This window comes from Castor canadensis, chromosome 19 (genome assembly GCF_047511655.1).
Source record: "Castor canadensis chromosome 19, mCasCan1.hap1v2, whole genome shotgun sequence".
Lineage (NCBI taxonomy): Eukaryota > Metazoa > Chordata > Mammalia > Rodentia > Castoridae > Castor > Castor canadensis.
In genome coordinates this window covers 41,869,618-41,896,094 of record NC_133404.1, presented here as the reverse complement: position 1 = coordinate 41,896,094, position 26,477 = coordinate 41,869,618, and the positions used below count along the sequence as shown (strand labels likewise).

At 50.5% G+C, this 26,477-nt stretch overlaps 2 protein-coding genes and 1 non-coding gene across 6 annotated transcripts in view; 1 reads left to right on the top strand and 2 right to left on the bottom strand.

Moving 5' to 3' along the window:
* Sema4b (semaphorin 4B) overlaps positions 1-6,725 on the bottom strand; it is a 37,329-nt gene extending 30,604 nt beyond the window's left edge. The window contains exons 1-3 of one of the 4 annotated variants that reach the window (XM_074061929.1): positions 6,265-6,385; positions 3,017-3,190; positions 2,595-2,733 (exon numbers count right to left, since the gene is read on the bottom strand). Coding sequence is in view for 1 of the 4 variants with exons in the window: in XM_074061930.1 (XP_073918031.1) it covers positions 6,265-6,571 (307 nt within the window). In the remaining 3 variants the exon portion in view is untranslated. Of the gene's footprint in view, positions 1-2,594; positions 2,791-3,016; positions 3,191-6,264 lie in introns of those variants that run through there. The other 3 variants (XM_074061930.1, XM_020177396.2, XM_074061931.1) reach the window with 3 other exon arrangements.
* Positions 6,726-7,822: 1,097 nt separating this feature from the next.
* Positions 7,823-8,352, top strand: LOC109695084 (small ribosomal subunit protein eS24-like). Its single transcript, XM_074061933.1, has one exon. The coding sequence runs from the start codon at positions 7,876-7,878 to the stop codon at positions 8,275-8,277; it is 402 nt and encodes a 133-aa protein (XP_073918034.1). The 5' UTR covers positions 7,823-7,875; the 3' UTR covers positions 8,278-8,352.
* Positions 8,353-10,262: 1,910 nt separating this feature from the next.
* Trnav-aac (transfer RNA valine (anticodon AAC)) lies at positions 10,263-10,336 on the bottom strand. The gene has a single exon. It is a non-coding gene; the product is annotated as a tRNA-Val (tRNA).
* Between the last annotated feature and the right edge of the window lie 16,141 nt (positions 10,337-26,477).

The window sequence follows — 26,477 nt, the reverse complement described above, 5'->3', positions numbered from 1 at the left end:
TGGGCAGGAAGCCTCTGGAGGGCAGTGACAAGTCTTCCGTCTCCGGAACCCCCACTACCTAGCATGGAGTTCGCTCTGGTACGAACTCCACAGGGTGGACGACAAGAGGGTCCCAACTGCTGGCCCACAGAAGAGCCCTCTGACCCACGCCAGCTCGGCAGCCCCAGTCCTGCTAATGCATTCTCCCCAGACTGTAAAATCAGGGGAGCAACAGACGGAGAAAGAGCTCCTTCGAGCCGACTTCCTGGGGCTAAAGAGTGGTTCCCACGTCAGCGACGTGTCTCCTGTCCCCCTGCCACTCTTGAGTGTAAGCAAGTCTTTCTTGGCCAGAACATAGGTGTTTATAAAAGAGCTCAGGGGGCAGCTTGGAAAGGGAGTATATGAGAGAGAGAGAGAGAGAGAGAGAGAGAGAGAGAGAGAAGCAATGCTACCCCCATGCCCCCAACCTGCAAGATGAAGTCATCCACAAGACTGGCCCTCTGTCTCCATCTTGCTCCTCTTCCATCCTGACCCTCCTCCCTTCTTTCCCTGAGGTTTTCTCTCGTGACACATAAGGACAAAGGTCCCAAGAATGACAGGTGAAATGCGTATCCGAATATGTTATAAAGAGGCCCAAACAAAAGTGCTCTGAGGAGAGAGATGTCAGGCCAGTGGGCACATGCCTCCGAGGCAGGTGAGGACACTGGAAGGACGACAGAAATATTCTGTGTTGGTTTCCCAAGTGTGTGCATAGGTGTTAACATGGATCGAGCTGGACACTTAAGACATGCATGCATTTTACTGTAACTAAACATACTTTATAGCTGTTATCATAGCAGCAAAAAGAGACCTCAAGGGGACAATAACCCCGTACCTGTAGGATCAGGTGCAAGAGGACAAAATGAGAGGGACCACAGGAGGGAGAGAATAAAGAGAAATAAGAAAGGCTAGAGTCTGGGTGCTGGTGGCTCATGCCTGTAATCCCAGTTATTCAGGAGGCTGAGATCAGGAGGATCCCAGTTTAAAGCCAGCCCAGGCAAATAGTTCCTTTCAGTCCTGGTGGAGTGGCTCAAGGTGAAAGTCCTAAGTTCAAACCCCAATACAGAAACAAACAAACAAACAAACAAACGCTATGCAGCAAATGAACATGGCTGCCTCTCTTCCCTGCTCAGCACAACGGGAAAAAGCTGGGAATAGACACAGGGCAAGTTAGTGGCATGGACACCTCAATCTAGGTCACAACCAGCCTCAGAAGCCACCAATGCACACCAATCATCCCTGGCACAGCCTCTGCCCCGGTGCCATCCTTGGGCATGGATGGCCCCTGCCAGGTGGCCCCTAACCAGACTTGCCTGCTCTGACTCCCACCTGGGGAGCCTGGCTTCCACAGTTCTGCCCTGGGAGTCATTGCTTTGTTTGCTGCCGTGGGGGAGGGGCCTCTGCCAAGCTCAGTGATGCGTGAACCCAAAGGTCCCACCACCCCTCCCAGGGCAGCACTCCTCCCTGTTCCCGTTCCCCTTCCCGTTCCCGGGTGCTGACTGGCAGGCTGCCCAGCAGGGCCTCGCAGACACGACCTGGCTGCGGCCCAGTTCCTGAGGCCCTGGCCCCCTGCCACCATCCCCTCATAGCCCCGAGCCCTCCTCTATGACAACCCGCAGCTGCAGATCCCCACTCTGCCCTGGCTGGGCACGCTACTGTCTCCTCCCCAGAAGCTGGGCTGCAGCCAGCATTGATCCACTTTGACAAGGAAGTGACTGGAGCTGGCACACCCTGTGTGCTTTTAAATCATCCAATGGCCGCCAGGTCCCGGGGGCTGGGTGTTCCCTTGGGGCAGCACCCTCTGCAACAGAAGGCCTTCACCCAGGTCAGCACTGATGCTGCCTTGGGACCTCTCACCAGGTTCTGGCTGGCCACCTAAATACCTGGCCTCATCTCTGTCCCCAGATTCCCTCTACTGGCCCTTTTTCTTCTCGATCCTGCAAGCAGTGGCTTCCAGCCGTTCAGGACAGGGTCTGTCCTTAACATGTGGAAGAATTCTGCACTTCTCATGTTCATGTGGGCCTCACTGTCCCCATGAACCTCAGCTTCCTCACCTGTGACGGGGAAACTGACAGTACTTTGGGTGGGACAGTACTTGAGCTCAGGGTTGTAAATCAGCCGGCAGTGCCAGCTACATGCAGCAAACGCTCAGCGGTCCAGGCTATGTGACCGGTTCGCCTCACAGCTGAAGGTCGCCCCATGGCCTCAACCTTTTAACGATCGTGGGTACCCATCCCTAGGTCCCCTTCTAGGCCTTTCCCTTGGGTTCAGTTGCCTCCTGCAAACCAGGTGCTGAGGCTGCAACTCTCAATGGGAGAAGGAACCAGCCTGCCCAGCCCAAGTCCTGGGTGTGCCCGCTGTGGCGAGGAGCCTGCCCCCTGCACCGCCCCCATTGGGCCTGTTGAGGCCTGAGATGGTCACTCCCTGGGAGGGGATCCCCCACCCGACAGGCTGTGGTGTAACCAGCAGGGCTCAACCTGTCTCTGCCCAGGCAGGGCGAAACATGAAGCAGCTGCTGTCTCTGCCCTGAGTTCACGAGGCGCTGTCTGTCTGTCTGTGTCCACAGACTGGCTCACCATGGGACTGGAGGGCCTGGGTAGCTTAGCCTGGCTGGTGCTTGGGGTACAATGGCCACTTGGTGACTCTTTCCTGCTACTCGCAGGTGGGAGGCAGAGGTTCTAGGCCAGGTGAGGATGGGGCAGGAAGTCCAAGAACCTAAGAGAGAGAGTGTCTCAGATTCTAGTTCGGCTTGTGAGCCCCTGTTCTCAAGATCTCAAGGAGTCAGTGGTCCATCTCCCCCCTTGCCCCTGAACTCTTTCCCCCTTAAGTCCACTCTGAACCCAGACCCCTAGCCATTGCCTTGTGAAGGCCAGGGTCCTCCCCCTCCCTAGGGACCCAACCATCCTTCCCAGAGGCCCAACGCTCTGTCTGCAGCCTCTTTCTTCCCAGGGAGAAGCAGCTCTGGGACCCCAAAGTTTCTCAGTTCACTTCCAGTCACCTGGTGTTTGTCACCCTCGCTCCTGGCTCACTGCGCCCAGACAGTGAGCAAGGATGGTTGTGTCAATGAGAGTGGTGGGATGAACAGATGAACGCCATTGATTCCTGTGGCTCCAAGGATGGCAGAGCGGAGGATCCAAGAACGTCCCACCTCTGGAGAGTGTCACCTGCCACCCTAAAGCAATGGTATTTGGAGACTATCTGTGAGAAGGTGTTGTACAGTAGCCCCAGAGACCTTTGCCTGGACAGGGACCCACATGCCAGCTACCCAAGCCCACGCTCCCCAGGACTTCCGGCAGCTCCAAGAGTGCTCTGAGTGACCACTGGGCTGGGAAATCTGGAGCCCAGGAAGGTCCGAGTCCCAGCCAGCCATGTGGGCTGATCTCAGCGCGTCCTCCTGTGGTCTCCACATCCTCTTGAAAGAGCAGACCACGCTTCCACTAAGGCCCATCATGCACCTCTTCTGTGAAGGCTGTGGAGGCCCCCCATGGGCAGGGCAACAGAGCAGAGGCCCCCTCATCCAGGGGAACTGTGAGCTCCAAGAGTGACATGCTGTTTTCCAAGGAAGGGAATCAGCACTTTCATCTGATTTCAAAAAGATCCTGTTCCCTCCCCTTCTCTGGAAAAAAGGTGAAGAACCATTTCTTTACGGTGTGTTAAGTCGGCAGACCTGGGGGGCTTTCAAAATTAACCTTTATTGGGTAAAAAGAAATGGCACCTCATTTTGGAAGAGTTATGTAAACTTGACATGAAATACTTGGCAAACTCCTTCCACCAAAATCCAAGTGGACACTCAAGGGTAATTCTCTTAGTGCCAGGTGACACACTGCCGACCTTTCACAGTCTCTATCATGTCCTCCCAACACAGAATTACACCCCCACGCCACAGGCAAGACACTGGGACTTGCTGAGGCCACACAATGCTGAGTCACGACGAGAACCAGAATAGAACCCAGATCTGCAGACTCCAGAACTCAAGGGACACCTGACCCACACTCCGGATTTCAACCAGGTGTGGGTTCACGCTACAGTCACTTCCTTTTCCGATAGTACAAGCTGCTTATGCCTGCCTGCCTTCCTTCCTTCCTTCCTTCCTTCCTCCCATCTTTTTCCCTCTCTCCTTCCTTCCTTAGGTCCCTCCTTCATTTCTCTCATCCCTCCTGCCTTTCCTCCCTTCATTTCCCTCCTCTCTCTCTTCTTTCCTTCCCTCTCTTCCTTTCTGTTTTTTTAGTGGGACTAGGATTTGAACTCAGGGCTTTGTGCTTACAATCTTCCTTCTTTTCTCCCTCCCTCCCTCCTTCTTCCCTCTTTCCTTCCCTCCTCTCCTTTTTCCCTCCCTTGCTTCCTTCCTTTCTCTTCTCCCTTCCTTCCTTTCATGCCTCCCTCCCTTCATTTGGTCTGTTTCCTGGGCACCTGCTACCTCCTGAGTGCTGCTGAAGCAGAAGTGCACTGACTGATGGGGCTGCTGCCTCAGAACTCACAATTCATCGGGATCCCTTACACTCTTCTTTCCTGAGAATTCCCATCCTGTCTCACATTTCTTTAGACACAATCACTCACTCATTCCTTTGTTTCCAACAAAGGTAGTGGGCAGGGCTAACCTGGCACAGCTGCAGAAGTGCCCCAGGCACACAGGCCTGCTGTTCCCCTCTGATTTCCGGAGTGGCTCCTCCGCACTGGGCTCAGAGCTCCACTGCAGCCCTCATTACGCTGTAGCAAAACACTCATTTACACATCACATGCCTTCCCGTGTCTTCCACCAGCTCCTGAGTGCAGGGACCAGACCTGCCCAGCTCAGGTTTTGAAATCTCCAGCCCCAGGGCAGAGCAAGCCTGGAAACACAGGCACCCAAAGAAGAGAGCTTTTGGCTCCAGCTGACTGTCTCAAACCGTTTCCAAAGGACTCATTCAAGTGCTCCTTCCTAGGCTCTTCCTCACCTTCCTCTTACACTTTGCAGAGAAAAGGCACCACACCAAAGGGTGCAGCCTAGCGCGCCACTCTGCCTTATGCAGTCAAAGGGCATCTGGCTCACTGGACTCCAGTCTTAGTGGCTTTGCTGGCTGCATACGAGGTGGTGCTTTGGCGATGGTTGAGCGCTTGGCTCCTGTTAAGATTCTACATCGAACTGAGTCCAAGCTCAGGCCTGTGCACCAGGACCCCTCCGAAGACAAGCCTCTCCATTTCCCGTATGGCCCAGGAACTTTATATTATTATTATATTTCAGTGCTGGAGTTTGACGATGGGTCTCTAGCATGCTGAACACGTGCTCTAACCACAGAGCTACACTGTCAGCTCCAACTCCATTTTAGATCGTCCATCACAAAGAATTTGAGCCCTGGGGCCAAATTCTAGCAACTTGGGAGGCTGAGATCAGGAGGATTGAGGTTCCAGGCCAGGTTGGCAAATAGTTTGAGAGACTCCATTGCCAAAATAACCAGAGCAAAACGGTAAAAGTGGTAGACTGCCTATAGGTGAAAAGCCTGAATTCAAACCGCAGTACTACCAAACACTGACCTTCCCACCAACTCACAGAGTCATCTGGGGAAGTGACAATCTCTTTGGATCCACTGTTCCCTGTGACAAAGAGGGGACCGGACAGGTGGCGTCCAAATCTCTCCCAGTTCTAAAGCATCTATGGGAAAATATTTCAGAAATCGTATGCTACCTAGTCTCGATGACATTCGTCACTTACAAGACTCCTGTGGTTCCCAACTCAGGTAACTAACATTACAGATGCCATAATTTGAGCAGTGGTTGAATGACCTTCCCGAAGTGACCCTGGGCTCCAGAGTCTTTGCACTAGACCAGATGGCCCTGCAAAGGTCACAAGAGCGACCTCTCTCTCAGGACCCCAAATTCCTCCCGCCAACCCTAAATCCTTGTTGCTCGGAGAGAAGAAAGAAGCCAGGACAATGGTCCTAACTCGGAGGGTCACGTTCACGACCATGGTGGGGGGGCTTTTCCCAAAATTCCAAGTGACTCCTCGGGGGCCACCGAGGAGTAGGGGCGGTGCTGTAGGACGCAGTTAAAAGCCTCGGCGCCGAGGCCCCCGGTAGCCATGGGAACGCGGACCCAGCCGCGCGCGCTGCCATGGCAACAGGCTCCCCCAGCGGCGGGCGCGGGGCCCATCCGAGCGTGCAGGTGGCGCCCTCTGGGGAGAGGGGCGGGCGGGAGGTGGGGGTGGGGACGGCGGCTGCCCAGGGCCTGGGACTCGGCTGTCACCCCGCTTGCCCCCTCCCGCGCACCTACCTGGATTGTGTCGCCACCCGCGCCGGGGGCCACCTGTGCGCGCGGCCCGGCCACCAAGTTCCACCAGCTCCTTCCTGCTGCGGAGGCGGTCGGTCCCTGGGGACCCGGAGTGTCCAGCACGTTGTCCCCGGAAATGCTGGGCGGTCGCCAAGCCCCGCCTCGCCCCGCCCCGCCCGTGTTTACGGGAATTGTCCCGAGGCGTCCTCCTGGGCTCCCCTCCCCCACCCTGCAGTCGCCCCCGGGGACTTGGCAGCCAAGCTGGACTCAGATCCACCCCCACCCCGTCCCCTCGGGCCCTTCTCCCCATCGATGGCTGTGCTGCCCACGTGGGGTCCTCATGAGGCTGCGCCCTCCTTGACCTTGGGAGCTCGGCCTTCGCTGGACCTGGGCCGCAGGGGGCGGGTCCACTGAGCTGGAGTCTGGACTTGGCCCTCACGGGAATTCGAGAGTCACTACTGCATCTAAACCAGCTGCGTCAGTTAGAGCGAGTTGCTTAACCTCTCTGAGCCTGAGCGCTGCACCTGCCAAATGGACCTCACAGGGTTGCGGTGAGAATGCAGGTGGTGAAAGCGCACACCTGGCACGTGGTCAACTCTTAATAATGGTAACATTGTTTACAGTAGGAGGCCAAGGATGGAGGCGCAGGGAGCCGCCCTCTGAAACCACCCACGCCTGCTCCGCCCACGGTCAAGGCTGCTCACGGCGTCCCTCCGCCACCCGCCATGGGCGTGCGCTGGGAGGGGAGGAAGAGACCAGCAGGAGGGCTGAAGAGATACGGGGTATAAATATGTGCCATTTATCAAGTGACCTTGGCCCGTCCCTCTCCAGCCCTGGCCTCAGGCTTCTCCTATCTTCCAGGAAAGCCATGGCCGCTTTCTGGGCGGTTCCCGAAATAACCAGTTCTGGGCGTGCAAATGACTGAGCTGGCCAGAGCTGGCTGGTCCAGGGGCTGGAGAAGCGAGGGATCAAGGTCCACCTCTTCCAGGGCCAGAGTAGTCCTAAGGGCACCTGTCCCTGTGCCATCTTTGCAGGCAGAGGCTCTGCTGTGCTCCAACAGAAAAAAGAAGAAAATGGTCATTTTGTAGCTTGTCCACAAGTTCACACGTAGTACAGGAAAGATGAAAGGCACCGTGAGGCCTGGTGAAACCGTTCCAGGAATGGGGCAGGGGAGATTCAACTCTGATACTTTGCAAGCACTTTTGTAAATGTCACGATGTACCCCAGCACAACAATGATAACAAAAAAGAAAATCACCCCTAATTTTACCTTATCCAGAGGCCACCATGTTAACATATACAAAAACTTTTTTGGCTGGGGTGTAGTTCAGTGGTGCAACAGATGCCAGAGGCCCTGGATTCGTTCAATACCTGGGAGAGAAGGAGAGAGGGTGGGAGAGATCTGGGCTGGAGGAGTGGCTCAAGTGCTACACCACCTGGCTAGCAAGGAGGACCAGAAGAGAAACAGGCCTGTGTCCTGATAAAGCAGCAGGGGAAAGGGATGGCATAGCAGAGACAAAACCTAAAGAATCCAGGCGTGAGGAAGGTCATGTAGCACCAGGGTAAAGTAACTATAGCTTTTTTCCTCCTGACTGCCTGAGGATCACCCGCCATCATGAATGACACAGTCACTATCCGCACCAGGAAGTTCATGACCAATCGCCTACTTCAGAGAAAGCACATGGTCATCGATGTCCTTCATCCTGGGAAGGCAACAGTACCTAAGACAGAAATTCGTGAAAAACTAGCAAAAATATACAAGACTACACCAGATGTCATTTTTGTATTTGGATTCAGAACCCATTTTGGTGGTGGAAAGACAACTGGCTTTGGCATGATTTATGATTCCTTGGATTATGCAAAGAAAAATGAACCCAAACACAGACTTGCTAGGCATGGCCTGTATGAGAAGAAAAAGACCTCAAGGAAACAGCGAAAGGAATGTAAAAATAGGATGAAGAAAGTCAAGGGGACAGCGAAGGCCAATGTTGGTGCTGGCAAAAAGCCGAAGGAATAAGGATTCTACAATGACTTTAACTGCGATGATTGTGCGGGTTTTCCATGAGGATTAATAAACTGTAAACATCTGTGATGGTTTTGGGCTTTTCATGAGGATTAATAAACTCAACGCTTTCATGAAAAAAAAAAAAAAAGAATTGCATATAACCATATATGGGTTAAACCTTGTTTTTAAAATTTTATTCCTTCTGTAACCTGCTTGCAAGGGTACATAAGGTGAGACCCCTTTGTTCTTTGGGGCTCAGCCTTTGCACATGAGTCCTCTGAGTCTGTGCCACACAATAAAGCATTGCTTCCTTGCCTCAGAGTCCAGTGGGAGTTTCCCATAGAGAGGAGTGCAGTTTTTGCCTAGGCAAAATTGAGTTGAGATGGGATCTCGATAACTCCTCCCCCCAATCTCCATCCTCATCATTTCTGCTTCCAGAGTAGTAGCTGGGATTACAGATGTTATCTACATCTTTTTAAAAAGGATTAGTCAAAATTCAGTCAGGGTGCTTAGCAAGGGTGGGGCCCTGAGTTCAAATTCTAGTACCACCCAAAAAAAAAACCAAAATGTTTAAAAGTCAGTCAGGTTCCTTGTATCCATTTCCGTGATTCCTGTGGTCAGATCCCTAGCAGTCCAAACTGTGGAACAGTCAAGAGCAAGGATGCTGTTTTTGGACCATGCAGGAGATAAACTTGTACCAGCTGATTTCTCAGTCATGTGGCACGGGCCTTGCAAACGACCAAGCCTTTCTTTCATTCCCTCTTGCAAAAGATTTCCAATGTGTTGTTCCTTGCTGGCAGAGTGGCTGAAATGGTAGAATGCCTGCCTAGCAGCATGAGGCCCTGAGTTCAAACCCCAGAACCACAAAAGGAAAAAAGAAAGAAACCGATGTGTGTTCCTTGACGTAGACGTGGGTGACTGCCAGCATGTGACTGCAGTGTGAATTCAGATGCATGCTGACTTTCCTAAAGACTAGAGAAGTTTCTGGAGCTAAAAGAAAAGCTCCAAGCCACCATTAATAAATTAGACTACTTGTGTTTTCTGTAAAACAACCGTCAGCTGCTTAACACTTGTAACTTTTTAATTTATGAAAAGTATAAAGCATGGAGACTAGCTGAGCATGGTGGCACACACTTGTAATCCCACTCAGCAGGCTGAGTCAGAAGGAGCACAAGTTTGAGGCCAGCCTAGGCTGCATAATGAGTTCCTGGGCTACACAGAAAGACACAGTCAAAAAAACCCAAACGAGTCATTAAAGAACGCAGACTACGTACCTAACTGCTGCTTGATTACAAATGACAATAAAACATTAATACTTCCCTTAATAAAAAAAAAACATATCAGGGCACGGTGACTACCGCCTGTAATCCCAGCTACTCCGGAGGAAGAGATCAGGGGGATCGCAGTTTGAAGCCAGCGCGGGCAAATAGTTTGAGAGACCCTTTCTCAAAAGAGCCCGAGGGCGTGGTGGCACACACCTATAACTCTAGCACTCCAGAAGAGAAGGCAGTGCGCTCTCTACTTCCAGGCCAGCCTGAACTAGGCAACAAGACCCTGTTTTAAAAAAATAAGTCTAGGAATGGGGTGTGGCTCAAGTGGTGTGGTGCCTGCTTTGCAAGAAAAAGGACCTGAGTTCAAAGCCCAGTGCAGAGAGAGAGAGTGAAAGAGAGAGAGAGAGAGAACCTAAACTTTTCTTTAAAACAGCAATATATCATATTTTTCCAGAACATCAAAATGTCTTGCATACCCTCTTTTTTTTTTTAAGTTTTAGCAAGGATTTATTTTAGTATAACAGGAGAAAGTACAGACAAGGCGGGAAGAGAAAAAGAAACATTTTCTTCCCTCGTGCAGGAAACAGTAGCAAAGACTCCCATACCCTCTTTTAAATGAATTCTGCCACAAGCGCAACCCACATTTTAAAGCAAGTCTGTACTGTGAGCATTAATTCCTTTCTGACTGCTTATCTTGTTTGGGGGGGGGGGTGGTGTTTTGTGTCTTGGCGGCACTGGGATTTGAACTCAGGGCCTCATGCTTGTTAGGCAGGAGCTCTTACCGCTTGAGCCACTCCACCAGCCCCTGGTTGCTCATCTTAAGTAATGGTGGGCTGAGCATCCTTGTCAGTAAATCTTTACAAACTGCCTCAGTTGCTTCCTTTGCTCCTGTGTTCTTCCTTCCCCTAAAAGTCATCCATTAATCCATTAATTGTGAAACACGCTGCATTTATAGCTAAGCAGCTGGTGTTCTCAGGGTGACCCCCAGACCCCTGATTTAGTTAGCTGCACCCCCTCAGTCCTTGGCAAAGTGCCCCCACCCCCACCCCAGCATTGCAGGGCGAGCAGAGCTAATGAAAGCCTGGGAGGATGTGCAAAGCCTGCGAGCCGCAGCTGCTCAGAAGACACCTGGAATCCTGGCCTGCTCCTTGGGGCTTTGGGGACTGAGATCCATTTGGTTCCTAGGGCAGCCCAGAGCCCCGGGGTCAGGAATGAGCTTCATAAACCCCTCACCAGCCTCCTTCCCCTCCTCCCTTTGCAGGCTCCTCCTCTTCCTCCCACCTCCTTCCTATGGAGTAAAGAGAAAAGCTTTAAGGTCTTTGGGAAGGGATCTTCGCTGTCCCCCTAACCCCAGCCCATCCCCCCTCCCCTCCCCTCCTCTCCTCTCTGCAGGACCTCAGGTGCAAAGAGGCCAGGTTAATATCTTTTCAGTTCACAGCTCCTAATTGTGGTTGGTGGGCACAGGGACCCTTTGATGAATGTAGCTGATTTACCCTTTGTCCTCCTTCCTCCTCCTGCCCTCCCCCCATAGACTACCCTCCCAAGGCATTGAATATACATGCTTTTGTTCCTATGTATTCTTGTGAAATGTGTATTGTACAATTATACACATGATTGGAGTTTGTTTTTTGCTTGTTGTGGTACTGAGATTTGAACTCATGGCTTTGCACTTGCAAGGCAGGTGCTCTATCCCTCTGTGGTCGTTGGTTTTTTTATTCTTTTATTTTGAAATAGTTATATACTCCCAGAAGCCGCAAAAATAGCACATAGTGTCCCCAGAACCCTTCCTCAACTTTCCCCAGTGGTGACATTATATAAAATATGACAAATCAAGAAGTTGATACTGGGACAATACTGTTGAATACATGATAGACCTTATTCAGTCTTCTCCCCTTTTTGCGCACACTTATTTGTGTGTGTGTGTGTGTGTGTGTGTGTGTGTGTGTGTTACTGGGGATGTGAACTCCCAGGACTTCACACGCGGTATGTAAACCCTCTCCTACTAAGTAGAACCCCAGCTCCTTCCCTACCTGTCTCCCTCTTTCCTCCCTCCCTCCCTCCCTCCTTTCCTTCCTTCCTTTCTTGGTTTCACCATGTAGCCCAGGCTGGCCTTGAACTCAGGATTCTCCTGCCTCACCCTCCTGAATGTTGGGATTACAGGCATGCACTGCCACACCTGGCAGTTCTTTTTTTTATTACTGAGTTGTTTTCAGTTTGGGGCTAGTCCAAAAAAAGTTGCTATGCACATTCGTGCAAAAGTTTTTATATGCAAGTGAATTTTCATTGCTCTGGAACATATGCCCCAGGCATGTAATTGCCTAGTCTTATGGTAAGTGTGTGTTTAGTGTTATAAGAAATCGCAGCACTGTTTTCCAGAGTGGCTGATCCATTTCACATTCCCACCAGGAGTGTACCAGATATCCAATTTTCCCACCTCCTCACCAGCATTCCCTGTTATCACTATTTTAATTGTTTTGTTTTGTTTTGCGGTACTGCAGCTTGAACTCAGGGCCTACACCTGAGCCACTCCACCAGCCCTTTTTGTGTTAGGTATTTTCAAAATAGGGGCTCAAGGACTTACTTGCCCAGGCTGACTTTGAACTGCAGTCCTCCCAATCTTGCCTCCTCAGTAGCTGGGATTACAGGCATGAGCCACCTGTGCCCAGCTATCACTGGTTTTTTTTTGTTTGGTTGGTTGGTTTTGGCTTGGGTACTGGGGTTTGAGCTCAAGGACTTGTGCTTGCTAGGTAGGCGCTCTAGCACTGGAGCCCCTCCCCAGGACTCAGTTTTCCTTGTTTCCCGTGACGTCAACTGCTTTTCCCACATAGCCTAGTGACTATCAAACTTGAGCATTTATCAGAATCACCAGAAAGCAAACAGCTCGCTGGGCCCCACCAGCTGAGTCAGGAGGTCAGGAGTGGGATGCAGAATTTGCACAGCTAACAGGTTCCCAGGTGATGAGGCGGGGCCGCTGCAGAAGAGACTGCCATGCAGGAGGACCTGAACTTACAACTTCCTGCTCCACCACCCAGCATCCCACAGGACTTCTTTCTCCATTCATCCTGTGCCCTCCCCTGCCTTCCCCTGGTCTCGCTGGACCTGTGGTTCCATCCACACTTTATGGTCACGTTCACATGTCCCTCCAGAACCATTTGCTCGTCCACTGTGGTCACTGGAGCCTTAGCACATGGCTCTAGTCCTCCCATCTGCAGCTCCTGCCACGGTCATAGGTGGCTTCCATGTCCACGTCCCACATCCGGCTTCTCACAGCTCCAACTCAGCTCACCCACCACTCCTGTTTTACCACCATAAGGGCTTCCACCACCAAGCTGCCAGATTCGGGCGTCCCTCTCCCCCCACCTCTCTTCCTTCCATCTTGCTGGTTAAGGATCTCCTGGCATCTCCAGCTGGCCCCTCCACCTTCTCCCCATCCTTTCGCCCTGCCGCCCCTCTCCCCCACTCCCCAAGTTAGAGTCCTCATTCCTACAACCCACTTGTCTCTTTCCCTGACCTCCCTTGCTGCCATTTTTTTTTTTCCTGTCAAGAAAAGTTGTCTTATGTTCATCTTTCTTGCATTGCAGAAACCCAAGTTACTTTCATGAAAAGGCTGATGGTTTGGGGATGAACAGATAGGAGGTTGCAAAACAATGTAGTTATCGGAAACTACCTGGACACAATTGTTAGTGGGTTTGGTGGGGGGGTGAGGGGTACTGAGGATTGAACCCGGGTCTTTGCACGTGCTAAGTACTTGCTCTACCCCAACCCTAAATTAGTGTTTTTTTTGTTTTTCAACAAATACAGTATTTGTGTGTACACATTCATTTCACACTGGCACCTGCTGAGATGCAGAAAATACCCCAAAGCATGGTGCTTTGGTTTTGAGCTTGGGCAGAACCTGACCTTTCCCTGCTCACTTGTTTCTTGTCCATCTTTCTCCCCACAAAGGGCAGGGAGAAGCTTTCTCTGAATTGCCCTTGTCTGCCATGAGGTGTGACCTCCAGAAAGAACCCAGTTGTCCTGTGTCCCCAGGAATCTCAATGGCATGGTTTGGACATAGGGAGGGACCCCATTGGTGCCTATGTGGAAGGGTGGTCTCAACCATTGAGACCTGTGTGGACCAGGAGGGCTCTGACCTCATCAGTGGATTAATTCATAGAAGGATTCATAATTGGGAGGTGGTGGAAATTTCTACAGGTGAGGCCCAACTGGAGGAAGGAGGGCACTGGATGGCAGGGGCGGGGGAGGGGGGTGTTCTTGGGGCCCTGTCTTGTCCCCAGACCGGTCCTCTGCCTCTCTCTGCTAACTGGCTCCATGACATCAGCAGCTATTTCTCCTACCCAACCTTTCCACCATGGTGGTTCTGTCTCACCACAGGCCAAAAAGCAAGGAGCCAGCTGACCATGGAGGAAACCTCTGAGCCATGAGTCAAGTAAATGGTTCTTCCTTTCAAATTGTGCTATTTGTGACAAAGGCGACTAACACATTCATCATCAGGGAAATGGAAAGAAGATCAAAGGTTGACACTACGTCCAGGCAGACTTTGTCACAGGCTGTCACCTACTCTTCAGGCCCATTCATTCTCCCCAGATCGTTTACCCTCCATGAGTTGCTTCCCTCCTTGCCCTCTCCCCTGACGGAAGCATCTAAATTTCCTTGTGTTGTTGAACTTGCAAATCTTTTCTTCTCTCTAAGGTCAAGTTTCTTTATTACTCCCCCCCCCCCACCCCCCCCCGACTCCCTTTCCAGTGCTGGGGTTTGAACTCAGGGCCTATACCTTGAGACACTCCACCAGCCCTTTTTTGATGGGATTTTTCAAGATAGGGTCTCACCAACTTTTTGCTGGGGCTGGCATCTAAGCTCATCCTCCTGATCTTTGGCTCCTGAGTAGCTAGGATTACAGGTGTGAGCCACCGGTGCCTGACCTCTCTCCCTTTTTTTCAGACAGGGTCTCACTGTCTTCAAACTCAGATCCTACTGCCTCTGCTTTTTGAACCCTGGGATTACAGGTGTGCACCCCCACACCCAGCTTTTTTTTTTTTTTTGGTGCTGGGGACTGATCCCCAGGCTTTGTGCACACTAAGCATGGGCTCTGTTGCTGAGCTCCACCCCAACTCCTCTGATGTCAGTTTCTATCATAGATTCAAGTCATCAAACCTTCAAGTCAGCACCAGAGAGGAGCTGGTGGAGTGGCTCAAGGGGTAGAGCGCCTGCCTAGTTCAAACCCCAGTACCACCAAAAAATAACCCAACAAACAAACAGAAACCCCATATTGTAAGCGTGGAGAGGCTGAAGATTCTGCACTGGAGCTGACCTGAACAACATCCAGACACTGCCCAGCCTTCAAGCAGCAAAGCCTCAAACTCCTGCTCAAACAGCACTCAGGACAGCCACCTGGACCGTCCTGAATGAAAGTCTCCCTGCAGTCCTTCCCCCGGGAGGGGGTCAGGAAATGTCCCTAAGTACTACAACACTCTGGTAGGCTAACTGCTTCAAACTGAGGGCGCTCGGGGACCCTCTTACCTGCCCAAAATTCCTCCAAAAGGAATTGTCCTGAATCCCCTCCCCAGGAATCTTGCTATGTTTTGTGGGATTCTTGTGCATATACGGTTTTTCTTCTCTCTCTTCCTTCCTTCCTTCCTCCCTCCCTCCTTTCTTTCTTCCTCTCTCTCTCTCTCTCTCTGTGCTGGGGATTGAACCTATGACCCAGAGTATGCTAGGCAAGCACTCACTTGCTCTCTATCACTGAGCTACTGAGCCGCCCAGCCTCCTACTTTTCCTGTTAATCTGCCTAAGTCAATTTAATTCAAAGTCCAGCTAGGAAAGCTGGAAAGCTGCAGGAGAGCCATTTGCTCCCTGCAAATGTGACATGACATTTGTGCTGGTGATTTTGTGCATGGGGTTTTGAACTCAGGGTCTCATGCTTTGCTAGGCAGGTGCTCTACCACTTGAACCACTCTACCAGCCCTTTTTTTTTTTTTTTTTGGTACTGGGGCTTGAACTTGAACTCAGGGCCTACATCTTGAGCCACTCCATCAACCCTTTTTTGTGATGGGCTTTTTAGAGATAGGGTCTTGTGAACTATTTACCAAGGGTTCGCTTTGAACCTTGAGCCTCCTGATCTCTGCCTCCTGAGTAGCTGGGATTACAGGCGTGAGCCTTTGGTGCCTGGCAGGATGAGGATTTTGCAGCCAGACTGGGCAACATAGCAAGAATTCCATCTCAAAACAAAACAAAAAAAGCAAACAAACCCCAAACATTTGTTGGATGCATGAAGGAATAGTGGATTTTGCTCATTCAGTCAGAGAAGCCCCCACTTCCCCTCTCCCAGTCCTCAGTGGAGCCTCTGGCCTCTACTTTTTGCCTCTTCCCTCCCTCTGGGCCCTCCATTCCACCTTTCCAGAGCCTTCTGTCCCAAAGAGAGGGATCTGAGAAAACTACACAGGTCTTTGGGTTAAATGTCTCTTCCCTGCCCCCAGGAACATCTTTGTAGTCCCTCTAAAACTGATTCTCTCTCTCTCTCTCCCTGCCTCCTGTTGAGGTTCGGGTGGAAAGGGTTAAACCCTTCACAGAAAGCAGGAACCTCCCTCTACCCTCAAGGGCTCCAGAGGCATTCTGCAAAAGGTCAGATGTTTCCAGAACCTCCACAGACAGCCTGTGTCTGTTTCAGTGGAAAGACAACGAGTTCCTGGCACGTGGGCAGCCTTTGCCTGGTTCTGCGGGCATCCGGCCAGATGCCCAGCTAAAGAGCACCGCCCCCCATACCCAGGGGCAGCCTGGGCTCTCCAGCCTGGAGCCCTGCAGCCCAGGAAGGCTGGCACCCAGCAAACAGGGCACATACCCGAACTGCCCAGGCCTGCGGATGCTCCAGGAATGACTGGGGGAGGAAGATGGAGACTGCTTGCAGACCCTGAGTATTTTCAGCTGGAAGGGACTGTGTTCCGACTGTCAGCCATTTTACAGCTGGCACCAGAAACTGAGGCATTCTGAGTATGGCATGGGTCCTTTCTGTGCATCTGTGCCGACCTATTAAAAGTGGGTACAGCTGGGCGCCAGTGGCTCATGCCTGTAATCCCAGCTACTCAGGAGGTAGAAATCAGAGGCCCAGGCAAAAAATTGAGACCCCCATCTCAACCATCAAGTCAGGCATGAAGTTATACGCCTGTCATCCCAGCTATGAGGAAGGCCAAAGGTAAGAGGATTGATCCAAGGCCAGCCCCCAGGCAAAACCCAGAGACATTATCTGAAAAATAACTAAAGCAAAAAGAAGGACGAGCAGAAAGAAGGAATGAAGGAAGAAGGGCAGGAGGGAGGGAAGGAGGAAGGAAAATAAAATAAAATTGTATAAGCACACAAATATATACTCCCATCCCTCTGAGTTGAGAACTGTGTCTGTCTTCCTTTCAGATTTTTGTTTTGAGGTACTGGGGTTTGAACTCAGGGCCTTCATCTTGAGCCACTCCACCAGTCCTGTTTTTGTGAAGGGTTTTTTGAGATAGGGTCTCCTGAACTATGTGCACAGGCTGGCTTCAAACCTTGATCCTCCTGATCTCTGCCTCCTGAGTAGCTGGGATTTCAGGCCTGAGCCACCAGCACCCAATTTCCTTTCAGATTTTTGTGTGTGTGTGTGTGGGGGGGTGGGTGCTGGAGTTTGAACTCAGGGCCTACACCTTGAGCCAGCCCATGAGCCCTTTTTTATGTTAGAGAATTAATTGCCTAGGGGCTGGCTTCGAACCTTGATCCTCCTTATCTCAGCCTCCTGAGTAGCTGGGATTATAGGCGTGAGCCACCGGCACCCGGCTTCTTTTCTTTTTTTTGAGACAGGGTTTAGCTACGTAACCCAGGCTGGCCTGGAACGTGAGATTTTCCTGTCTCAGCCTCCTGAGTGCTGGGATTAAAGATGTGAACTTCCATGCCCAGCTCAGTACTTTCCTTCTTTGTGCTAGGCATGGAGTCCAGGACTTTGAACCTGCCAGGCAAGTGCCACCACTGAGCTATATCCGCCAGTCCCTAAAATATGTCACTATTATGAGCAACAGAAACCTATCTTAATTTGTTTTCATTTTTGTTATTTTCTTAGAATAAATTTCTCTCTGTAGACTGTTGACTCAAAGTCTGTCTGTCTGTCTGTCTGTCTCTCTCTCTGTATGTACATATGCACATATAAACAAACGTCACAGTCCTGTGGGTGTGCCTTTGGTCTGGGTGAGGCAGTGGCACTTCTCCTATCTGTCCTGGTCACCCATGGAGCTGCAGCTATCTGGGGTAAGGGGCCAGCTCTGCCTGGCAGCTGGTGTCTCCTGACAGCCCTGGTGGCTTTCTCTCAAGGAACTTAGGACCCTTTCTCCCTCTTCTCCTGCTCCCTGCCTCCAGCACTGCTTCTGACTTGTAGTCACACTGTAATTTATGACAGGGATAAGTTCCAAATCTAGTTCCTTTCAAGGAAACGGCTTCCAGAGCTTCAGATTTCCTCCTTTTGGACACTCTTATAAGATGGAAGACTCAGGGCTGGAGGTGTGGCTCAAGTGGTAGAGCACTTGCCTAGCAAGTGCAAGACCCTGAGTTCAAATCCCAGCACTGCCGACAAAACAAACAAAACAAAACCCTAAAATATTGGGAGGCCTGGGGGAGAGGGGATAAAGGAGGATGATGGAGGGGGGATTCAACTGTGACATATTGTAAGAACTTTGTAAATGTCACAGTGAACCCTAGCACAGCACTAATATGATAATAAAAACATGAAAATAGCCAGTGGAGTGGCTCCGGAGGTAGAGCATGCCTCAGGGCAAGCATGAGGCCCTGAGTTCAAATCCCAGTGCTGCCAAAACAAATAAAATAAAATAACAATGAAAACAAAATAAAATGGAATGATCCAGAAATAGACATAATAAAAAATCCAATGTGCTGGGTGTGGGTGACTCAGGCCTGAAATCCCAGCTACTCAGGAGGCAGAGATCAGAAGTGTCCTGGTTTGAAGTCAGCCTGGGCAAGTGTGTGAGACCCTATCTTGAAAAACCCTTCACAAAAAAGGGCTGGTGGAGTGGCTTAAGGTTTAGGCCCTGAGTTCAAATCCCAGTACAGAAAAAAAAAAAGTCCTACATATGATCGAAGAGAACGTCTCTGGTTGCTGTTTCTTTGTACTTCTGATGAGAGCTGTCTAAACCATCACCCTGAAGCCGTCTATTTACTATCCTGACCTTGAGAAGTATCTGCTTTTCATTAAAACCTCCTCCACAGCATCGCGATGCATCCCCAAGACTCCCAGTGTGTACCTGGAAACACCACGGTTGGCCGGGCGCCTGTGGCTCACACCTGTAAATCCTTGCCACTCAGGAGGCAGAGATCAGGAGGATCGAGTTCCAAACCAGCCCAGGCAAATAGTTCAAGACCCTATCTTGAAAAAAAAACCCTTTACAAAAAAAAAAAAAAAAAAAAGAGGCTGGTGTAGTAGGCCCTGAGTACAAGCCCCAGTACTGCAAATAAACAAACAAACAAAAAAAACCCCTAAGCTTTATTTATTTCTGAAAATCTCCTCTTAAAAGTTTCAGAGTACTGTTGACCATGGTTAATGGAAACGGAAATGCAGAAGTATAGATAAGCTAGACGAATGGGGAAACTGAGTCTCAGAAAGATGAAGGAAATTGTCCGGTAAGTACTCCACTGGTGGAGGTCCTGGGTTTTAAATTTGTGGGTGTGTGTGTGATTTTTTTTTTTTTTTTTTGAGATAGGGTCTCATGAACTATTTGCCCGGGCTGACCTTGAACCGTGATCGTCCTGATCTCTGCTTCCTGAGTAGCTAGGATTACAGCTGTGAGCCACTAGAGGTTTTTTGTTGTTTATTTTGTGTGGTGCTGAGGTTTGAACTGAGTCAGGCAGGCACTCTACCACGTGGCGTCTACACGTGCACAGGAGCGAGTCACACAGTCACACTCCTTCCTGCAGGAGGTTAGCAGCGAGCCCGGGATTGCTCCCAGCTCAATGGGCTTGCCGCACGACCATAGCGCGAGACAAAGTCCCTGCACCGCTCTGGCTTCCTTCTTGCGAATGCTGGAGGCCTGGCCTTCGGGTCCTCAGGGTGATTCTGGAGAAAGTCCCTCCCTGCCTGTTCTCAGGAGCGGGGAGGGGAGACTCAGAGAGAGCCTGCTTCTGAGGCTGCTGCTTTGGGTCAAAGCCCTCACACCTTGGGACTTTGGTGTCATTTTCTGAGCCCCAACACTCCCTTGAAATTAGGTGTGACACTGTGACTTTCATTGGCCATAAAATGTGAGGAAAGTGACAATTGTACCTCCTAAAGTCAGGTGCTTTTCAGGCTTTCCTCCCCTGCAATGGTGAAGACTCCTGTGTGACTAGGGGGTCATGATGGAGTCACTAATATGAGTACAGTGCTGACTACAGTGAGCTGAGTCCCCTCCCCGGGAGCCATATAGGAAGGAAGTGTGGGCGACAAATAAACCTGTGTGCTTCCAAGCCGCTGAGCTATTTAGAGATGTTTGTTATGGAAGCACGACCTAGCCTGTCCTGACGGTACAAGTGTGCTGGGGAACTGTCAGGTTTTAACAGAACTAAACTCTTCTGTGTTTCTCATCTTTTTACAAGGAGAAGATGTCCACTGATGATTTTTTTTTTTTTGGTGGTATGGGGTTTGAACTCAGGGCCTCACACTTGGTAGGCAGGCATTTTACCACTTGAGCCACTCCTCCAGCCTTGTTTTGTGTTGGGTTTTTTCGAGATATGGTTTCTCAAACTATTTGCCTGGGGCCGACTTTGAACCACGATCCTCCTGATCTCTGCCTCCTGAGTAGCCAGGATTACAGGTGTGCCATCGGTGCCCGGCTTCCACAGATACATTTAAAAATAAAAATAGTAATAGGTATTCATACAAATGGGAACAGAATGCATTTCCCTCTTACTTTTTTTTGTTGGGACTGGGGTTTTAACTCAGGGCTTCACACTTGCAAAGCAGGCATTCTACAGCTAGAGCCACAACTCCAGCCTTCTGGTGCACGCTAGATGGGCACTGTACCACCGAGCTACATCCCCAGCCCTCCTTCATTCTTTTTAACGACTGCATAGCATTCTATTCTCTGGATGTCCTATAATGTGTTTTAATGGATCACCGTGGAGAGACGTTAGGTGGCTTCTAGTTTATTCCCAAAACACACGCTCTGAGCTCCGCGTGGACTATTGCAACATTTACAGGAAAGGAGGTAATGCATTTATTTTCCCTTTTTTGCTCATACCTGGCAGCTTAGGGCCTGTGTCCCCTGTGGATAGATGAATAAGACAAGGGTGCCCACACCCTGCTCAGGATGAACAGACGAGGAGGCCTGTGAGCACCTCTGACGTCCTAGGGGCAGGCAGTACCAGCTGGAAGAGCAGGACAGGAAAGCACGTCCACACCACCCAGGGCTGACCAACCCTGACTCACAGGTTAGGCAGATAAGTTAACGGCCTGGAAAGGCCACAGCTCTTCTGACTCATGACAATTATCCATAAACAAGTCATTTCACTTCTTAGCCACCATACACTCTTTGGGAAGGGATGTGACATTAACCATTCAGATCCTAAGAAAGGCAGGAACTGTTCAAAGACACCAGGAGACTGGGGGTTTTGCCTCACTCACCGGAAATATCTAATTAACCCTCATTACCTTAAGACTTTGTCCTTAAGACTTTGTCCCAAGGAGAGGTCCATTAGTGGGTGATGCAGAATTCACCTGAATAAATGCTGCTGTCTGACTGATGTTAAATCACTAGTGTATAAGGCTCTCTTCCCACTCTTTTTTTTCTAGTCAGTCTCTTTTTTTTTTTTCAGCACTGGGATTTGAACTCAGGGCCTCACACTTGCTAGGCAGGCACTTTACCACTTGAGCCACGCCTCCAGCACTTTTTTGTGTTAGGTGTTTTTGAGATAGGGTCTCACAAACTACTTGCCCCGGTTCTATTCAGTGTCTTTTCTCAATTCGTTTTAAAAATGAAACGACTTCATTTTTTTTCCTGTTGTAAAGGAAAAGCTTTCTCATTGTAAACAGGGGCTGTGGCTCAGTGGTAGAGCACTTGCTCTAGGTTCAACACCCCAGCACCGAGAAAATAAATAAATAATTAAAATAAAATAAATTCCAGCCACGTGCTGGTGGCTCACACCTATAATCCTAGTTACTCAGGAGGCAGAGATCAGGAGGATCAAGGTTCAAAGTCAGACCGAGTAAATACTTTTTGAGATCATATCCTGAAAATAACCCCACACAAAAAAGTGCTGGCAGAGTAGATCAAGTGATAGAGCACCTGCTTAGCAAGTGTGAGGCCCTGAGTTCAAACCCCAGTATGCCAAAAAATAAATAAATAAATTTCAAACAATACCAAAAAGAATAAAGAAGAGGGTGCTGCCTATGGTGGTGCACACATCTGTAATGCCAGCACTTGGGAGGCTGAGGGAGGAGGATTGTGAGTTCAAGGCCAGCCTGGGTTGCATAGAAAGTTTGAGGCTAGCCTGGGCTGCAAAGCAAGACTGTCTCAAAAATACAGAAGAGAGGGCTGGTGCAGTGGCTCAAGTGATAAGAGCGACTGCCTAGCAAGCATGAGGCCCTGAGTTCAAACCTCTACCAACAAAAAAATTATTTTAAAAATTAAAAAAAGAAAGAAAGAAAGAAAGAAGAGAGTGAAAAGCCGTCTACAAGGGTAACCCTTGCCATTGTGGAATACGTCCTTCCAGACTCTCTGGGCACGAAGCAGAGACACACAGTCGCAAGGACTTCTGCCCAACTTTGGGACTATTGCAGGAATGTCCAGCTGAACTATGGGGCACTGAGGCAATTAGCAGGAAGCAAAGTTTTATTGTGCCGGCACAGACTCAGCAGACTCATGTCGAAAGGCTGAGCCCCAAGAACAAAGGGGTCTCCCCTTATAGACCCTTGCAAGCAGATTAAGAGAAAAAGCAGGGCCTAAGCCATATATGGTTATATTAATTCTGTAGGGTACTTTACCCTAGTGCTATGTGACTTTCCCCCCCGCAGTGCTAGTGACCTTCCTCATGTTCAGATTTCTTAGGTTTTTCCTCTTTGCTCTGCCACCCCTGCCTCCCTGCGACGTTCTCAGGACGCAGGCGTCCTCTGCGTTCTTCTGATCGTCCTCCCTGCGGCGGGACAGCGCCCTGAGTTCTATCGCTGGGTGGGACAGGAGCCTCTGACTCCTCCCCGCCACGCTGCCCAGTCCAGCGGAAGGTCTTGGCAAGGACTTAATAAGCCTTTAATTAGCTTAATAAGGGCATGTAAAGATGGCATTAGAATTTTAACAACTTAGCTGTGAAGAACTCCGTCTTCTGCAGCTGGGAGAATCTTGGCGAACAGACGCCCTGCTGCAGTCGGGCTGGCTGAGCCCTCATCCCGCCTGCCTTCATCTGTACTGAACACGTGCAGACCTTTTCTCACTATTATGCCCTAAATAACACGGTTTAACAACTACTCACATAGCACTTACATCTTTTCCTGAGGCAGTTTTACTCTGCGGCCCAAGTTGGCATCGAAGTTGGGATCTTTCTTCCTCAGCCTCCCAAGTACTGGGATTACAGCTGTGAGCCACCACACCTGGCCACAACCTTTCCACTGCATCATCTAGAGATGACTGGAAGTATGTGGGAGGGTGTGTGTAGGTTATATGCAAATATTATGCTAATATGCAAATATTATGCTGATTTATAGAAGAGATTTGAGTGTCTGTAGATTTTGGTATCCAACAGGGGTCCTGGAACCAATCCCAGAGGGTACCAAGGAATCCCTGAATCCTAGAGCCCTGAAAAAATTGAGAGTGAGCTGGGTGCTCATGGCTCACGCCTGTAATCTCAGCTACTCAGTAGGATCACAGTTTGAAGTCAGCCTGGGCAAATAGTTCGTAGGACCCTATCTCAAAAATACTCAGTACACAAAAGGGCTGGTGGAGTGGCTCAAGTGGTAGAGCGTCTGCCTAGCAAGCATGAGGCCCTGAGTTCAAACCCCAGTGCCGACCCCCATGCATGATTTATTTAGGTCTATACCATGATATGATCTACAGTGGAAAAATGGGTCTGATATGTGGGTTTTTTTCTTTCTCTCTCTCTCTCTTCCTCCAGTACTGGGGTTTTGCCTGGCCTGGGGTTCTAGACCTGCCTTCCTAAGACCGGAGTTCTGCTCCTGTCTGGCACCTAAGAGGCAGATGGCCTTAGGCTGGTTCCCTGGCTCTGGGTGCCTCAGTTTTCTCCTGCATACAAAGCGGTTTATGAGCCTGCCCTACCCGTCCCACGGAGCTGTTGGGAGGCACCAGTGAGGCACCTGGATGAAAGGGGTTTGGAAATCCAGCAGGCTTCACGCCCGCAGAACTGCCTCATCGCAGTGTAGGCCCTGCAGGGGTAAGGGGACACACAGTGAGCCCGAGTTCTGAGGGGGATCTACAGAGGGTCCCTAGTGTCTAGGATGCCAGGCACAGCTGGGACACCTGAGAGAGCAGAAGAAAGAGGAACTCCCTGTCCTCAGGGTCTGGAAGGTGATAGGGGACGGGTGTAGCTCAGTGGTGGAGCGCCTGTCAGGCATGTGCAGAGCCCTGGGTGAGATCCTAGAACCAAAAAGAAAAAGAAAAAAAGAGAGAGAAAACCGAACCTTAGAGAGAGGTACGCTCTGGATTCTGAATGATGTCAGCAGAGAAGGACAACAGGGGCTAGTTTAGGGGCCACCTCAAAGGGTTTTCTCAATAGGTGACATCTGAGAACAAGACCTGAGTGACAAGGACAGCCTCAGGAGACCTGGGGAACAAGTGTTCCAGGACAAAGGGACAGTAAATGCAAATGCCCTGAGGCAGGCACAGACTCCTGTTCAGGAAACATGAAGCAGGCTGGTGGCTGGGAGCCTGGGGGAGGGGGATGGGGAGTGGGCAAGGACTTGTGTCACGTTTGAAGGACCAGGACAGACTGTCATTTTCTTTGCGATTCACAAAGATCACTGTCCACTGGTGGAATGGTTCAAGTGACAGAGCGCCTGCCTAGCAAACGTGAGCCCTGAGTTCAAACCCCAGTGTCACCAAAACCAAACCAAAACAAAGGTCACTTTCCCCTGAGGATTCAAGCTCCATCTCCAGCAGGTCATGGGGTGGGGGGGGCACTACGGAATTTAACATCAATTGCACAACTTAACATTGAGAGAGAGAGAGAGAGAGAGAGAGAGAGGGAGAGGAGTCGGTTTGCCTAAGGACACCCAGCTACTCCGTTCTTCTACTAACATGGGGCGTCCAGGTCTTTGATGCCATCATCAGTGCCCCAGCCTCTACCCTCAAGGCCAGTCCTCTTGGGGAGGTTGGGACGGGGTTCACAGGCCACTGAGCAGGAAGAAGGGCCCAAAATGTTCCTCCCAGTGCCCTAGGACTTCCTGCCTCACCCCATAAGACCTGAGCACCGGCTTCCAGAAAGGAAGTGCATCACCAGGCCGGCCCTCGGCCCTCACCTGCAGGGACAGGGGTCAGCTTCATGAGCCCAGGACGCCTGAGGAGCAGGAAACTGGGCCTCCCGCCAGCCAGAGCGCACCTGGGGCCTTTGTTCCCTTGTCCTGCTGCAAACTTTCCCAGGCCTGGGCTCTGAGCCTCAGAGCACCTGGGCCAGCACCAGGCTCCCACGGGATCTGGTTCTCCTGCTACTGGGAGTGGCCAGCTCGGGACTCAGAGGGAGGCCTCCTGATAGAATTGCAATAAGAATAGCTGTCCACCTAAGGAGCCCCGATTACAGGCCAGCAGGGTCATTTCACTCAACCCTCAAACCAAAACCCACAGGCATGCTCTGTTACCAGCCTCCCACCTACAGATCAGGACACTGAGGCATAGGAGGTCAGGTGTCCTGTCCAAGGTCACACAGTATAATGTAGTGAAAAAACAATACAGTTTTTATTTATTTATTTGATAGTATGGGGATTTGAACTCAGGGCACTTGAGCCACTCCACCAGCCCTTTTTTTGTGAAGGGTTTTTTCAAGATAGGGTCTCGAAGAAATATTTGCCCAGGCTGATTTTGAACTTCAGTCCTCCTGATCTGCGTCCTGAGTAGCAAGGATTACAGGTGTGAACCACCATGCCCAGCAAGCTATAGACTCTGAAATTAACCAATCCCAGCCCCCGTTGCCTCTTGACCTTGTGCAAGGCTTTTGAATTTCATCTGGTTCTGACCTCAGACCACTGAGATGCAATGATTTGGGCCGGGGGTGTCGCTCAAAGTGGAGCCGTTGCTTAGCATGGGCGAGGCCTGGGTTCCACCTCCCCACCAGAATCACATTAATTAAGTGATTTGATTGTCTTGCTGTCCTCCTCCCCACTCCCCCATTTCTGTGACCTTGGGCACATTACCAACACTGAGCCTTGGTTTCCTCATCAAACAGAAAGGCCTAATCATATTTACCTGAAACTCTTCAGGGCCATTTCTTTTTTTATTGGTGATGGTGGTACAGGTTTTGAACCTTGCACTTGCTGGGCTGGTACTTCACTACTTGAGTCACATCTCCAGCCCTTTTTAAAAAACTTTTAGTTGTTTTATGAAATGTCTCTGGTATTTGCCCAGGAGGGCAGAGGGGGTGGGAGGGCTTGGACCTCAGTCCTACCTACCCTTCCCAGTAGCTGGGATTACAGACGTGTGCCACCATGCGCCAGCCCCAGTGCTCCTTATTTGCAAGTGGTTACACTCCAGAGACCAGCTAAGAAGATGCTATTTTACAAAATTGCCTTACTTGCGAGGTGCCAGTAGCTCATGCCTGTAATCCCAGCTATTCAGAAGGCAGAGATGAGGAGGACCGTGGTTCGAAGCCAACCCTGGCAAACAGTTTGTGAGACCCTATCTTGAAAAATCCCAGCACACACACACACAAAAAAAAGTGGAGTGGCTGAAGGTGAAGGCCCTGAGTTCAAGTCCTGATATGAAAAAAAAAAGCCCTGCTTGCTTTCTA